General features: G+C 38.1%; 1 protein-coding gene across 1 annotated transcript; it reads right to left on the bottom strand.

Annotated features, from left to right (window-relative positions):
* Positions 1 to 599: 599 nt before the first annotated feature.
* Positions 600 to 10447, bottom strand: LOC110943059. The gene is made up of 8 exons (XM_022184816.1): positions 9903 to 10447; positions 9370 to 9803; positions 8303 to 8931; positions 7594 to 7705; positions 6611 to 7161; positions 6374 to 6492; positions 5744 to 6287; positions 600 to 740 (listed from the first exon to the last, which is right to left on the bottom strand). The coding sequence occupies exons 1-8, from the start codon at positions 10445 to 10447 to the stop codon at positions 600 to 602; spliced, it is 3075 nt and encodes a 1024-aa protein (XP_022040508.1).
* Between the last annotated feature and the right edge of the window lie 7410 nt (positions 10448 to 17857).

Below are 17857 nucleotides of genomic sequence, written 5' to 3'. Positions count from 1 at the left end.
AACTTTTTGTCCAATTTTGTCCGGTAAAACTCTCTGATCTGATGAAAGAAGGTGTAGAAATCAAAATTTTGAGTGAAAAACGAGCTAAACGATAAGAACTCTTCCTCCTGAGCTCTAATACCAATTGTAGGATCGTGTGACGTCCTGATGAGTCGATCAGAAGAGCGCTTAGACAGAATCAGAGGCGGAATTCATTGATTCGGTCTTCGTTTAGCTTGTATTCACTATTAATTGTCTCTTGTATTGATTATAACTAATATACAGTCACGGAGACACTTTGACAGAGCTTCGCTGTCGGAAACTACAACTGTTACAACTAAAATCGTTTGAAGCCTATATATACTAGATAGCCTGACCGTTTGAACATGCTCAAACGATGAGCAAACCTTCAAACGGTCAGCCTCTTCAAACGGACAGCTTCAAACGGTCAGCCTCTTCAAACGGCCAGGCTTCATTCAAACGGCCAGGCTTGTTTTTCCTTGATTTCTAGCCCAATCTGACCTCCAAAGAACCCAAGACTCGACATAAGACGAAGACGACAGATGACTGCACCAACAATTCTCCCAGAAATGACTAACATGTGATCTGTACAACGGCCTCTAGTCAGTCATCGCTTTCTTCACTGGAATACGATTCATATAGTCTAAGATGCTGCTAAATTCTGACAATAATGGACTCTTCTCCACATCTAAATCAATGCAGCTGTTGTGAATAGGATCGAACAAAACATTTGCTGACGCCTGCACAACAAAAGAAATAAAGACTTAGAAAATTTTGACATTTAAGCTTGACTCAAAAGCGAACCACATAAGCAGACCAAATAATGATCAAATAGGCGAACCATCTTATGTAAGTAAAAGCGAACCATGAAGTGTACAACCATAAAAGCGAACCAAACACTATGAAACCCTATAAGCGGACCAATTAAATGACTAGAAAGCGGACCTACTTAGAAAATCACACAAAAAGCGAACCGTCCCTAGACATATAAGCGAAACCCACCTTTTATTGCCTTAAAAGTAAACCTGTTATGTTCTGATAAGCGAATCTGAAAAAAAAAACTCATAATGGCGGACCTAGTTTGTTCTTATAAGCGGACCTATGGAAGTAACTAAGAGCGGACCTAATGGTGAATGTCTGCAAAAGCGGTCCTAAACTAAAACCTATCAAAACTGCACAAACCCTAAAATTTATCACAAAATCAAGATCTACTCGTAATTCCGAGACTAGGGGTGTCAATTGATTCCTACAAATATACCTAAAACTCCCTAGATCTAACTCTGAACATGCCTAGAACCGACAACACATATCATTCAATCAAATTACTGCAATTAACACATAACACTACCTTTCATATCATCAGACGACACTAAACATGTATTCAATTCAAACAAACATGACATATAAGGCTCAAAAACACGAACAGTTCATATCAAACTACCGACAGACATGTTTTTAACACGAAAGAACTAAAATTGAGAGAGGACTTACCTTGCCCATGATGTAATGAACAAGAATCTATCAAGAATCGAAGAAAACGGGCTCAAACAGCGTATAATCACGATGAACACGTAGGTTCGCTCAAAATCGCCTTAGAGACAATGTCGGATAAGCGGACTGAGTTATGATAATAAAAGCGGACCCCTGTTCCTTTTATATGGGGTCTGGTTCGCTTATATGACATGTTCTCATGAGCGGACCAACATGTTATATTGACAGAAGAGCGAATCTCAATTGACCTTAAAAGCGGACCAGCTTTAATTTTTCAAGAAATTCATTTTTATTCATTTTTTTCAACTTTTTCGATTTCACACGCTAACACCCAGCTAACCAAGTCCAAGTCAATGACCCTGGTCAACTGTTTGACCTACCAAGTCCAAATTAATGGCCTTGTATGATCAGATTTATGAAGTACCCTGTCGTTTCATTTCAAAAACGGTTCAAATTAATGAACTTTTCAACATTTCAAACATTTGCAACTTTTATCTTTCAAACATCATACCAGATCTTTGTTTGCAATCACAGCTTACCCAACCCTCATCAGACACTGACATGATCTGCACACATGGCTTTGATCTTCCAATTCCCAGTATCAATTGTCGAAACTAAAATGAGAAAAAAAATCTTTTTGGGTTTTAATCTGTACAAACTGAAATATATGCACACAATATTTTTGTGAGCGTGTTAGGGGATCATATCAGCTGCCGACAGAACACTAGCACCGTTAAGCTTATTTCATTTTAAGCATTAAACAATTCGCGTTGATTGTCGGTATATTGATCCATTTTAAATTCTCACAAAATTTTCAACCTGTTCGGGATACTTTATTAGTGTTTTAGAGACTTAAACGTTAACATGTGTTCCCACCTCAGTATATACTCCCGTATCCGGATCCCAGTATTCAGTCTTACAGGTGAGTATACCACGGCTGATATCTGTTGGGGGTTAGGTGCGAAACCGGGAGAGCTCAGGTCAGAACTTTCGTTCAGCAGAGAGATGACGGCTCGACTTTTCGGTGGGTCCCCTTTACAGGATCTTTTATGTTTCAACAGCAGCGACTATCAATTTTATTGTTTCATCAGCATGCTGAGGGTGAAGCTTATGTTTCAAAGCTTTTTGCGTAAAGTATTATCCGGGGACTAGGTCAGTATTTCCATACAGCAGAAGTCCCGGGATAATACCCCAGATATCACCGAGCATAAAGACCTAGTATCTCAGAATACGGGACCTTTCAAACAGGATTTCAGGGGTTACCTATATATCCTGGAGGTGTTCCCCATGAAAACTCAAGTTAAATTTAGTTTATATCCCAAACTGATCTACTAATTCTGTAAGAACCTACCAGCACATCTTTAGCGAGACTGCTTAATTGCATTTATACATTACAAATCTTTAGCATACTGTGCCTGTCTAGCTGATGTACTATCATTTCCCCTATACTACACAGCTCTTTTTTGCATTTTTTAATGTTTTTGGATTTTTATGGTTTTATCATGTTTTTTTTTTATTTTTCTGCGAATATCTCCCCCTAAAACTAAAACATATTTTTGTGTTTTTGTTTTTAACGAAAAGCAGGAAAAAAATACAACTGTACAAAAGAAAAATTGACAACACGATACGGTTCATGTCAGATCACCGCCCAGCTCGGCTTCACATTCGATTACCCTCCCAGATTGCAGATTTTTCATCCCATTTAACCTTAAAAGATAATAAAATCTCTTTTTATCAAACGGTTTTGTGTAAAAATCAGCTTTCTGATCATCGGTTCCCACATGTTCAATCCGTATTAATTTCTTTTCGTGACAATCTCGAATAAAATGGTGTCGGATTTCAATGTGTTTTGTTTTCGAATGGTGAACCGGATTTTTAGTAACATTTATGGCCGCTTCATTGTCCACAAATATCGGAGTATCCAAGAATTGCAGACCAAAGTCGCGTATCTGCTGTTGGATCCAGAGCATCTGCGAACAACAGCTAGAGGCTGGGACGTACTCAGCCTCACACGTGGAGAGCGCAACCGCAGTTTGCTTCTTGCACTGCCAGGTAACGAGCCGAGTTCCGAAGAACTGGCACCCAGCAGTGGTGGACTTTGCGTTCTGCTTACAGCTACCAAAATCTGAATCAGCGAAACCGGATAAAGTAAAGTCACCCGAACGAGGGTACCACAAGCCGATGCTTGGGCAACCCTTCAAATACCGTAAGATGCGTTTGACGATCGTCAGGTGTGACTGCTTCGGATTCGACTGATATATTGCACAGAGACATGTCAGGTACATGATGTCGAGACGGGATGCTGTAAGATACATCAACGAACCAATGATTGATCGGTATAACGTTTCATCCATCTTCACTCCTTGTTCGTCAGGACAAATACCATGGTGCTGTGCGAGGGGGGTAGATGCAGGACTGCAATCTGTCATATCGAACTTGTCGAGCACGTCCTTTACATACTTTGACTGGTGAATGAAAATTCCATCGGGCATTTGTTCTACCTGCAGCCCGAGGAAGAACTTCATCTCCCCCGTCGAACTCATTTCGAACTTCTTCTTCATTACTCTCTCAAACTCTTTACACAAATCGTCGTTGGTGGAACCGAAAATGATGTCATCAACGTAGATCTGCACGATCAGCAAGTGGCCTCCTTTTTCTTTTGTGAACAAGGTGCTGTCTACTGTTCCTCTTGTGAACCCGTTGTCCAGCAAGTAGGTCGAGAGAGTCTCGTACCAGGCTCTCGGGGCCTGGTGTAAACCGTATAATGCTTTATCCAGTAGATACACCTTGTCTCTGTTCAGTGGATCTGCAAACCCCGGTGGTTGCCCCACGTAACTTCTTCTCGAATCTTGCCATACAGGAATGCTGATTTAACATCGAGTTGATAGACCTTGAAATCTTTCCAAGATGCAAAGGCTAAAAAGATGTGAATTGCTTCAAGCCTTGCAACCGGTGCATAAACCTCATCATAGTCTATTCCCTCCTGCTGGCTGAAGCCTTGGACCACTAGACGTGCTTTGTTCCTCACCACGACTCCTCTATCGTCACGTTTACATTTAAACACCCATTTCGTCTTTATCAACTTCTGATTCTTTGGCAGATCAACAAGTCTCCAGACGCCCAATTTCTCAAACTGTTGCAGTTCCTCCTGCATAGCATTCACCCAACTGTCTTCGGTTAATGCTTCTTTGTAGGTCCTAGGCTCTATCTGCGAAATAAAACATTTGAATGAGACTTCTTTCTGCATATCAGCAATATCTGAATAAAAACATGTAAAAGCACGGTCTATCTGATGTCTCGTCTTGACACCACTCTGTAGATCGCCGATAATTTGTTCTGAAGGGTGGTAAGACAGTGTCCGTGGCATCACAGTATCAGGCACCACAACTTCCGATTCCAGATTTGAAATGTCGAGATCAACGATTTGATCAACAGCCTCCTCTGATGTCTCATTTGGTTCCTCGTCAAAGGTAGGAGCGGGTTCCTCCTCTGAGTCGTCAGAAACGTCAAATGATGGAGCTTGTTCCTCCTCTGGCGGTTCATGAATAGTTCCACTTGGTCCTGCTTCATCATCGTGAGTACCCACGGTGGGTATAGGAACATCTAGCGGTCTAGATTCCAGCTCTTGCAACTGACTTTGCTGATACAGGTACATAGGAGCAAGTTCATCCTCACTCGGCTCGGACGGTAGATGAAAGGATTCCCAGAGTTTGTCGTAGTCGAATAGGAATCTTTGTCCGGGAAGTTGTTGCGACGGCGTGTGCTTTTGACAATCCACATGATGGACCTGAATCACCTTCCCCAGACACGGTACAAACACCCTCTTTAACGGGCTGGCGTAACCTACGAAAAATCCTTCATTCGCTTTTGCGCCGAATTTACCATCAACATCTATAAAAGTACACGGAGAGCCAAAAGGTTCTAGGAACTCAAGATTTGGCTTGTATCGATGTAGCAGCTCAAAACACGTCTTTTTGTATTTCTTCACGGTGAGAACTCGGTTCAAGGTATAGCATGCCGCTGACACTGCCTCACTCCAGAAGTAAATCGGAAGCTTGGAATCGGCCAACATTGTACGTGCAGTCTCGATCAGGGTCCTGTTCTTTCGTTCAGCCACACCGTTTTGCTGCGGTGTGTATGGCGCACTGAATTCATGTAGTATCCCCTTCTCGTCGCAGAACTCATACATTTTGTTATTCTTGAACTCCGTTCCGTTATCGCTTCGAATTCTTTTGATCGGCAGCTTGTACACCGTTTCCATCTTCTTAAACAAAATCATCAACGTCTCGAAAATTTCATCCTTTCTTTCCAAACATGCGACCCACGAAAACCTCGAATAATCATCTGTCACCACCAAACAATAAGAATCCCCGCTGATGCTTTTGACATTAACAGGCCCGAAGAGATCCATGTGCAATCTCTCGAGAGGTAATCCGATAGTGTTGAGCATCTTCTGCGGATGTGACTTTCGAACCTGTTTACCTTTTTTACAAGCAATGCAATCATCAGACAAATGAAAATTCTTAACATTTACACCCTCAACTAAATCGTTGTGCACTAGAAAATTCATCTTTCGTACATGAATATGACCCATTTTCCGGTGCCACATCACAGTTTCTTTTTCAGTAGCTTTTGATTTTGTAACAAAACATTGTTTTTGAGGAGTTGTTGGTGTCGCAGCGCTCATGTCTAAAATGTAAAAATCGTTAACCCTCGGAGCGCGCCACAGCACCAACTCATCAGGGACTTTAAACCCTGGCTTTAAAACCAAACACTCTGATTTTGTAAAAGGAACGCTAAATTCTTTATCACATATTTGTGATATACTCAACAAGTTGTTTGTCAACTCTACAATGTAGTTCACTTTGTCAAAAGATATTACGCCGTTGGTAAGCTTTCATTTATCGCTTTGACATCATATAAGAGAGCTAATGACCCAGTCATGTGGCGAGATGCTCCACTGTCCATTATCCACCTTGAAAGAACAGACTTGGGCAGCCCCTGCAATCAACACACAAACACATTACTTAAACAATGATGCCCACGATTTCTTCACTTCTGACACAGACCCGAACACTACATCGCACTTCTCATTTGTTTTAGGAAAGTTAAATGTAACATTTGAAGCCTCTTTTTCTTTCACATCTTGTTTTACTTTGTTGTTCAATGTGGGAAATTCTGACAAAAACTTATCAAGCTTAGACTCAAACTCAACAACATCATCTTTAACAAGATTTGACTCATTTTTTAAAACACTTTCCATTTTCTTTATTTCAACTGGCGGTTTCGATTTCACGATCCATGATTGATTTTCAAAAACTTTTGCTTTGGGGTAAAACTTTGAAGTCTTGTGAGACTTAGAAGATTCGCCAATTTCGAAAATCGACTTCGGCTTATCCTCCGACTTCAAGGTTTCACCTCTTTTAAGAATACGGATCGGGGAAATCATTTTTTGTTTACCCTTTTCAACAACCGGTGACTTTGGTCGAGATTTGTGAACCATTTGTTTTGAAATACTCTTGTTTTGAACCTTAGGTTTTTCAACCTTTGGTTTCTCAAAAACTTTCTGACATTGTTTAGCCATATGTCCGATTTCATTGCAGCGATAGCACACACGTTTATCATACTCTACAAAAGTGCTAGTAACAGTTTCCACTTTCAGCTTTTGTGCTGCATTGAAATCGTCAACAGCTTTTTGACTAAAGATATATTCTTTTTCATTTTCAGTGCTAGGACCAGCGACAAACACATCATCAATCCTATCTTTCGGCTTGACTACCTGCTTAGCCATTTTCTTCTCAAAACCAATACCTTTTTTATTTAACTGATTTTTCTTTTTTTGGCTTTTACCCACCCCATCTATCTTTTCCGAACTAGTGGGACGTGAAGAATCAACTGATTTTTTCAGTTTCGAAAAGAAATCATTTTTCTTGATTTCGTTAACACTCAGTTCAACCAACTTAAAAACTTTCTCAACATTCTCGAATTTGACGTTCTGAAGCGGAAACTCAATGTCAGAATAAAGTTTGTCAGTTCCAATCATAGTGTAAACCACCATGATTGGATCATCATTCGCACTTTTATCCGTTTTTGACAAGTAACCATCTAAGAAATTCCCATCCTCCTCAGAATCATAGACAGACTTCACCGAGTTAGCCTTCTCAGAATTTTCACTTTCATCATCCAAAACCTGATCAATGACAGTTTTGACAACCTGGGATTCGTTATCAGTGTCAGATGCAGTGAAAGTGATGTCAATATTATCAGGCAAATCACTTTCAATAGTTTTCAATTTAAGCTTTAATGCAGCTTCCACCCCATCTGGATACTTCTGTGTGTAGTGATTCCACATTGGGGGTGGAACGCTGTTGAAGGCTAGTGAAGCGTGTGGCTGTTGAGGTACAATTTGTTCTAACACATAAGATGAGGCCACGTAACTCATCAATTTTTGATCAATTCGGTCATTTTCAATTTTAACCAACTCAAGTTCTTTTCTTAAAGATGCGATCGTGTCAAGATGAAAATTAACTTCTCTTTGTTTATCAAACAATGTGGATTGAGCCAACTTTGTTGCTTTATCATTTTCAAGACTCTCTTTTTGAATCATTTTGATTGACCTAGATAACGTATCATATGCCTCTTTTACCTGTTCTAGATCAAACTTCACCAAATCAGTATGTTGTTTCAATTCCTGATACTTAGTGTCTTTTTCAAGACACTCCATGCAAGGTTGTGAACAACTTTGACATGGTGTTTCAGGGATTGAAACATTTTCAACAACATTTTTATCCTCACAGACAACTTTACCGACTTGAATTGACTCTAACTCAGACGATTTGACAACTTTGACCTCTAGGACTCCAATTTCCTCTCCAAGAACTGACATCTTATCAACTGACTCCTGGAAATCTGTGTCTATCTCTTGCAACTTGCTCATCAACGCTTTGTCTGCAATTTCCTTTAGAGCCTCTCCATTCATTTCTTTGGAAACGTCAATCACCTCCTCGACTTCTTCTTTCTCTGCTTCAAATCTTGGACACGTTCCAGTTCTTGGCTCTTCAAAATAATCTGCAAAAGAATCAAAAACGTTAGGAGGCAGAATAGATTTCATTGTATAAACAAATTCCTCCTGCCGTGATTGAAAGTTGAGAACTTCAATCACTGATTCCTCAGCTTTTGCAGAACTATCTGTAGAAACCTTTTCAACAATCTCCGGAATCATTTGATCAACAACCTCAACAACTTCTTCAACCACCACTTTAGAAACTTCATCTACCATCTCAGTAACTACTTCCTCAACTACTTCAGAACCAGACTCAACAACACTCTCAGAAACTACTTCACCGATATTCTCAGTAACTACCTCATCGATAACCTTCGACTCTGCAACTGTCTCGGTAATCTCAACTACCTCAGCCATCATTGCTTGATTATCCTTTCCTGGAATATACTTGTCCCAACTAAACCCAGACGCAACCTTTTCATCATCTTGGTTTACGATAAGCGCCTTCTTTGGTTTGTTCTCAATCTGAGGCCTCTGAACAGCAGATTGTTGATTTGGTCGATGATATATAGCTTGTTTGTAATAATCGTTTGTAAACGGGTTCTGATGATTCTACACTTCACGATTCGGACACTCGCGCTTGAAATGACCTCGTTCTTTGCACTTAAAACAGGTAACCTTTGTCTTATCGAACCCTAATTTCTGATCAGGACCTGACAAACTGCTTCTACCAGTGATCTCCATAAAGCATTGAGCTCTTCTAACCAGACTCGCCATACACCACTTTATATCTATCAGTTCCAGTTCTTCTGGATCGATCTGATCGTAATCCTCTTTAGTCATATCGGGATTACCGATCCTTCCAGCTACCAAACCTTCATAAGCTTCCAGAACTGATGCCAGTAAAGCAATATGCTGCTTGGCTGCATTCTCGGTGATCTCATTCCCATTCTTGATGTTGACCGCTATGTTGCATTGAACATCGGACACAAACGTCTGTTGGTTTGAACCTGTAGAACTTTGAGGAGAATTCTGCTCTGAGACTTTGACATTTGGTTCGAAGTTGGCAAATGGAGTCGACTGATTTGACTGATAGACATTTGAAGCAGCAGTAGATGTGTTGTCTGCACTAAACCCGGTTTGAATCTTCGGACTCTGAACATTCGATGTTGCCGGACTATTCTTATAATACAAAGACACATCTTGTGGCATATTCGCTGAGTTCATCTTTTTGATCTTTACCAATTCCAACTCATGAGCCTCGATCTTCTCTATAAACATGCTCAAACTATAGTTCACGAAATCTGAACTATTTTTCAACATCATCAAATATGTTCCCCATTCCTCATAGGGAAGCGCATCACATAACTTGTCTATCCACTCCTCATTCGTCTTCTCGATGTTCAACCTTCTCATCTCTACCACCAGATGACAGTACCTCTCGATAAGCTGCTTCGTTGATTCACCCTTAATTCCTGTGAAGATGTCAAATTCTTTCTTTATCAGTGCCTTTTTACTTTTGATCATTGACGCACTGCCTTTGAATTTCTGTTCTAAAGCTTGCCATATCGACTGTGCACTATCATCGTGCTGTAGCAGAACTAGAATATCCTCTTTTATCACTTGCTGCAGAATGCTAACCATCTTCTTTTCTGCTTTGAACTCGACCTGTTCCGCATCTGTAAGACTGGCAATGGTCTTCAACATATTCAACCCGTCTACCGGAGGAACATACTTTCGTTCGATTTTTATCCAGCACTCTAGATGGTTGGCCTGCACCCAATTTTTGAACCTCCCGGACCACCCTGAATATTCATCCAAACTCATCAATTTCGGAGGCTTCTGCATCGTTCCAAGCTCGTTTTCCAGATTTACATTCTGCATGATGCTAGCAGGACTCTGAGTAACTCCACCACTACCCGCAAACATGTTATAAAAATCTTGGCTTTCCATTTTCAGTCGTAACAAAGAAATTTCCACACAGTCTGAATAAGCGAACCTGGAAATGTACACTGGAGCGGACCAGAAACTGATCTTTGAGCGGACTAGACTTTGCACTTATGAGAGAACCAACAGATGGTCTTTGGAGCGAACCAGAAATGGCACTAAGAGCGGACCAGAATGATCACTTCGAGCGAACCTTGAAACTGCCCAATGAGCGAACCAGGTAATAGTCTTTCGAGCGGACCAGAGTAATACCCTAGGAGTGAACCTGTAAAATTGCCCTTCAAGCGGACCAGACGAGCGAACCAGCAACCAAAACAGACATTTCGAGCGGACCAGAACAAGAATCAGGAGCGAACCAGCAAAACTTGTACTTTGGAGCGGACCAGAAAAACGAACCAGAAGACTGTCGTATACGCGAATCTACATTTTGAGCGGACCAGAACAAGAATCAGGCCGAATTTTGTTCTGATTCTTTCAAGGGTTTGTTATTAGTGTATTTTACACCTTGTGTCCAAATTTCAGTCCATTTCCACCGTTCAAACAGTACAAATCTTCAAAAGTCCGTGTAAAACGCTTTGTATCTAGCAAACTAACTCGCAACTGGCTCTGATACCAATTGTAGGATCAGTTTTGACCTCTCGAATGACTCAATCAGAGCTAGTGCTTACTGAAAATGTGGCGGAAACACATTTTCAGCATGATACAAAGAAAATAGCAAAAGAATGGAGTAGAAACAGAGAATTCACACTTAAAATACTTTTCTTCACTTGAATAACGCTTGCCGTACGGACAGCAGTTCGACGTGGGATCTTAGACAAGGTTACAAGTGAAATCAGCACCAGGGGTATATATAGGCCAGCCGGTCCGCTTATGTGACAAGTCCATAAGAGCGGACCAGACAACTTGGCTGGTTCGCTTTTGTGGACACATGCCACATAAGCGAACCTACAACATAAACTTCATAAAATTACATTTTAACCCCCTGGACTTATACAAAATGACCTATCTGGACCCTATACATTAATCTAGCATTACAAAGACGCAGGCTTTAGACATTGTGCACCAACAGAAATTTCAGAAAATCCAAAAACATTAGAAAATTTGAAAAAGACAAAAACATGATAAAATCAAAAATGAGTTTCGTTGTGAAAAGAGGAAATGATAGCACATCAGTAGGCTGTCACAACATGCTAAAGAATTGGAAAGTTAAAATGTGATAAACAATCTCACTACGGATATGCCAGTAGGTTTTTGCATATTTAGTAGATTGTGACGAGATATAAACCTAAAAATTCAAACTTGCTTATTCTGTGGGTAACAAAACTGCTTGAATATATAGGTAATCCCTGAAATCTTGTTTGCAAGGTCCCTTATTCTGAGATACTAGGTCTTTATACTCAGTGATATCTGGGGTATTATCCCGGGACTTCTGCTATATGGAAGTACTGACCTAGTCCCCGGATAATACTTTTCGCAAAGCTTGAAAAAGCATCGCCCTCAGCAAGCTGATGAAACAATAAAATTGATAGTCGCTGCTGTTGAAACTAAAGATCCTCTAAAGGGGACACACCGAAAAGTCGAAGCCGTTATCTCTCTGCGTATACGGAAGTATCGACCTGAGCTCTCACGGCCCTCGCATTTAACCCCTGAACAGATATCATATGTGGTATACTCACCTGTAAGACTGAATATTGGGATCTGGATACGGGAGTATATTCAAGTAGTGGGACACACGAATAAGTTAGTATCCAAGACATTAATATAGTGTCTCGGATCAGTTGAAATTTGTGTGAAAATTTAAATGGACCAGTATACTGACAATCTAGGTGAATTGTTTAGAACTTAAAATGAAATGAAGCTTAACGGTGTTGGTGACTTGTCTCATAATCTGATATGATCCTCTTACACGAACTCACAAAAATATTGTCTGTAAATATTTCTTTACTGCATTACATATTTCTTTATTCCAAAATCCAAAAAGATTTTCAGTGTTTTTTAGCATAAAGTTTCAGAAAATTCAAAAAAGATTTTTGACAACTGGTATTGAAAAGCAGATTTTCAAAATTCCGAGTGCTAAACATGATGAGCAATATTTGCGGGGGAGTGTATGTTTGGAATTAAATGTTTTCATAATCTAACCTTAAAGTGGTTCATCAGATTGGAAAATCATTTTGTTTTTGAGAAGTGAGTCTGAGTTAGTACATGTGTTTATGTTTGAAATATATATGTGAGAGAAATTTACTTTGAGGTAGAGCTTTTGCAGGATAAGATGAGAAGCTGTTAGACGGAAGGCCAGATAACGATCCTGAAGATATTACTGAAGAACAAAGGAATACCAGTAAATCGAGAGGGGGAGTTTGAAGATAGAGAGAAAGAGAAGCCCAGAGACTGATCAAGACTGAAGACGTGAAGATACAGCATAGTCGTGACTCAATGAACGACTCCATCAACATCTGAGGGGGAGTCTGTTGGTGCACTACATCAGTTGATTTCGTCTTGGATCATGTTATATATTGTATTGTATAGATTAGGGCGCGTTTTACGAGAAAACTAGAGAGTATATGTGTTTTAGAGAGTAGGTCTGCTTATACGTACATGTCCATATGTGGGAACCTATCTAGTTAGGTCCGCTTATACGTACATGTCCGTATGTGGGAACCTATCTGGTTAGGTCCGCTTCTACGAACATGTCCGTATGTGGGAACCTACCAACACTATATATACCCCATAAGCGGATCTCATTTGTAACCTTCTTGATTTCCATACCGAGGTGCTGCCGGTGTGAGAATTGAATGTAAACGCTGTTAAATCAATCAGAAAAGTGATTTAAGAGAATATCTAGCTGTTTCTACGTCAGGTACTTGTTTTCCGCACCTGTATCTGATCAAAACTCCTCTGATAGACTCGTTCGGGTCAAAACACAATCCTACAAAAAGAATAATAATAAAGATGGAGGTTCTCATAAAATAACTGTAGTAATAAAATATCAGTGATGTACTCGTGACACAAATAAATTTTATAAAGTCGGTTACGTGAATCTATAAAAGATCTATTTAGTTAAATACTTGAATATAGATCTCGAATATATACGAAGTAAAGTATTAATCTTATCATAAATCAAAACACTAAATATATTTTGAATATAAAATAGACATACTTTGATAGTATGGAATGAAGTACGCTACATAAGGTGTGAAAAAAATCACATTTTGAACAGAGGGCAAAATTGTAAATTAATGTTATGTGTTTTAAGCTTATCTATATATTAATATTAAATCTTGTATATATCTGCTATATTGTTATAACTAAAGTTTTCAATTACAGAAAATAATTTATGTATAATATATATATCTCGGTAACCCATAAATACAATGTCAGGGGTCAAATATGCACATATTCTTTTAAATAATGCCTCTTAATTTTAAATGTATATAATAATTGATTCTTAAAAAGGAAAAGGGTAGGAATGTGATAATTGGAATAGATATATAGATGGTTACTTGTTGAGAAATTATTAAGGTAATATAAATAGTGAGTCTGGTAAAGTTTAACCCATTAGTTAAAAAAAATGAAATTGTTCTTATGAATCCAGAAAATTTATATTTGGACTAAATTATTTATCCATCCTTTGATTCCAAAATAATATTCAATAAATTTAACAGAACTTTATTTCAATATACTATTACTATTTTTAATATAAAAGGATAAATAAAGTAATGGGAATAAGTTCGATGATTGATACCATCGATTATATAGTTGTATTGTTATAAATTAAAGATATTACAAAATAAGTTAATATTATACATATATTTAAATATTAAACTAGAGATTTGAAAATTTCGTTTGTTTCTATATAATAAATATACACATGTATATACATAATAGAATCTCTTGATGATATACACAATATAATAATCAAATATATCTTCTGAAGATAAACATAAGAGAAAATAGCACTGGTAATTCTTATAAAGACATGAAGCCATTATAAGAATAAATCATGAAACCTATTATGTTTTAAAATGCTATCTATCTCAATAAAATATTCCTTGCGACGGAATCTAACAATATATAAGCATAAATAAAGTTAACTGTAAGCATACTCATCACATTGAACCTAGTCATAATATAAATAGAGACAATAATATTTTGTCAAAACTCCATTTTTAAACAAAAGAAAGCCACAACCATAATAATATCTATGCTTACATGAAAGAGTTAGGATATTAATATTCACTGGTAACAACTAAGACTGTATTTAGACTTGAATCTAAGAAAAATGCCTTAGTATAAAGCTTTGAGATAAGCCAATTACTTGCGTAGATAAAGTGTGATGGTTATTGGGATCCCGTGAGGATGATGACTAGAACAGTGCCTGTATGATAAATAAGCAATAACACTTGGCCACTGTTATTTCTTGTTTATTAGTACTACTCGGTTCTAGAATATGATCCATCATGAGAATACTAATTTCCTTGTTTCTTGATATAAGTCAAAGTAAATGATACACTTTTAAAATCATGATTAGAGAGAAATTCTATTTATGGGAAATACAATGATAATTACCTCTCCGGCAAGACTGGGTATGGAGTGGTAGACTCTCCAGCTTGTCCGGGTAAGATGGGGGTACCTCTCCGGCGAGACCGGGTGAGATGGGGTATATGTTATATTAATGAAATTCCCTAAATAGTATCATTACTTGGTGTCTGACCTGTCTTTGGAAATATGAATCTATTAAATACATTGACCTTATGAATGGTATGTATACTACCAGTATGTGAAATATATGAGTATATAGACATATATGTCTATGAGGAAGTCCAAAGACCATATTGATTGACAATTACGAATAAATCATGAACAGGATGTCAAGGATAATTTTAGACTTATTAGGAATCTCCCATATACGTCTATAATTTCGATATCAAACATTATTTCGTTTGATCATCAGTCTCGAAATTCGTGCGACAAGATGAACGACATGAACTCTTGAAGTTGGGACGCCATCAAAAGTATAAGAATTTCCTTTGCAATTATTAACGCATTAGGAAACCTGTAACTAAAAGCTGTGTTAAAATACAAAACATATTTCAGTCAAGGATAAGAATCTCACAGAGAATAGTTCCGGTCAAAGTAAAGTGAAATTCAGAACAAAGACCAGAATATACCTAGAAACTAAACTAACTAAAAATATTCGTCCATATTTCAGGGAATCTTGAGGACGAGATTTAAAATAAGGTGGGGAGGATGTAACATTCCAAAAATTTTTATAAAATGTATAAAAACTTATGTTATTAAAAGGATGCATCATGGGTAAGTTGACCAATGGAAAGATGAGGTATTTTGGGCAAGCGTAGGAACCATTTAATAATTTAATTATAAAAATACATTATATTTGAACCTACTCCGTTTTTAATAAAACTTGGTTCAAAATGTAGACAAAAATATTCTCGTTCTAATGACATATTCATTATTTTATAAAATGTCATATTTTAGAAGTTATAAATGTCAAATAAGTGAAGCAGTTAAATTAATTATAATATATATAATAATAAAATAATATTTAAAACTAAAGCTATACAATTGAAATGTAATGTGGACGTATGTGTGCTTCTGATGTTCATGAAAGTCAAAAAGAAAAATAAATAAAATAATGTAAAAATTTTAAACTACTTTCAATAATTTGAGAATACACGTGTAGACATTATGTGTGTTTACGTATATGACAAAAAGGTAAATATGTCATTTCATTTGCTTGCCCTTCAAGTTGATGGCAGCTATAAAAGGGCATTAATCCTTTCAAATTCAAGTTGTCCATTCCTTCTTGCTATCTTTATCTCTCGGCCCCTCTTCTCATTCTTTAGATTCTATCTTATTTTTATTTTTAACCTATAACAATAACAAAACCCTGCTTCGTTTTAAGTATTGTAGCCCCTGATCACTGATACCATGTCCAAGTGACGTAGGGCCCCGTAACATATGTTAAGGCTCTGCCTAAATTCGTTGGGGTTCTGTCTCGTGATGTAGGGATAAAGTAGAATTGGGTCACTATACTTAATGTGAATGCACTATATATTTTATTAAATAACCCAGGAGTTATACCCAAAATATAACAACCCTCCTAAAACACCCCTGACACCCTACACTTCCTAAAATACACACTGTATGTGAAAACCGAGCCCAAAATACAATATAGCATTAAAAATAAATGAAAAACATAAAAATTTAAGTTGAGGCGGGCCGCGTAAGGTACCCCATAACCTTTACGCGGGCCGCGAGAGGCTCAAAAGATGGCGCAGCCCGGTGTGGCCACGTGGCCTAACACATGTCGAACCTAGTTGCTGATCTGGATGGGCTACACGTTGACCTGGGGTCAATGCGGGCCACGTAAGCCCTGTCTTTGTTTTACGCGGGCCGCGACAATGTCAAGATCATCACCTATATAAAGAGGTCCTCGGGTTTCATTAAGAAATCGTTCAAAATCGATACCTTTCTCTCAAATCTGAATATTAGGCAATATAAGCGGGTATAATACCCCCTAATTAGCGAAGCTCTACTTCGTTGTAAGTATCATAACCCCTGGATACGTATTAGATACTCTGCCCGATTGATCTAGGGTTCCGTAACGCCTGTCGTGGTTCTGCCCGACGTAGTCGTTTGAATGCCGTCTCGGGAGGGTATTACTAATGTTAAAATGAGTTATTATACTAACGCATGTGCATTGTTTATTTAATTAGATTATAACCAGGGAATCACAAAGGAAAGCCCAATAATAGCAATGTGAGTAATCCTCTTTTTGTGTAAACCTTTTTGTGAGTTTATCCTCTTTTTGTAAACCTATTTTGTGAACTATTTTACAAAACCTTAAATATTTTTCCATGCGAATAGCAGTTATTGAGTATTTGTAAGAATACAATTACAGTCGGTAAATTTGGGGTTTTGTATACAAAATTTGTTACAACCTGGATAGGAGTAACATGACCATAAGTCGGAACGACAATACCGTATGGTGGTAATTGATATAACCTGGAAACAAATGTAATTGCGGATGCGCCCTCAATACTGTGAAATGGTTTTTAGTTAAACTTTATTAAACTGGGATTCCCTCACCAGTATTTCCTGCTGATAAAATGTTTTAAACACGTGTTTCAGGTAACTTAGTATGAAGCCAATAAAAGCCAGCTGGATAGCACTGAAGGCTTGGAAAAGTAGCAATAAAGTTACCTAAAATAAAATAGATGTTTTTATTAAATAAAATATGATTTATTTCTATGAAAATGTGGTATTTACTCTCATCAAATATTTCCTAACTACGGTCCTGATGAAATTTTCCGCTGCCAAATTGATAAACACCGATACCACTGAAACTGGCTCACGGCCGCCCGCTACCGGTTTGATAGGGGTCGGGGGTTGTGA

This window comes from Helianthus annuus, chromosome 5, assembly GCF_002127325.2.
Source record: "Helianthus annuus cultivar XRQ/B chromosome 5, HanXRQr2.0-SUNRISE, whole genome shotgun sequence".
NCBI lineage: Eukaryota > Viridiplantae > Streptophyta > Magnoliopsida > Asterales > Asteraceae > Helianthus > Helianthus annuus.
This window is presented reverse-complemented; position numbering and strand designations above follow the sequence as displayed.

Coding starts and splice junctions, on each gene's coding strand:
- LOC110943059 (XM_022184816.1), bottom strand. CDS start 10,447: ATGGAAAGCCAAGATTTTTATAACATGTTTGCGGGTAGTGGTGGAGTT. Junction 7,162..7,593: donor GGATGGGAATTTCTTAGATG/GTTACTTGTCAA, acceptor ATTTCAATGCAG/CACAAAAGCTGAAAGTGGAA. Junction 6,493..6,610: donor AAGAAAAAGAGGCTTCAAAT/GTTACATTTAAC, acceptor TGTTGATTGCAG/GGGCTGCCCAAGTCTGTTCT.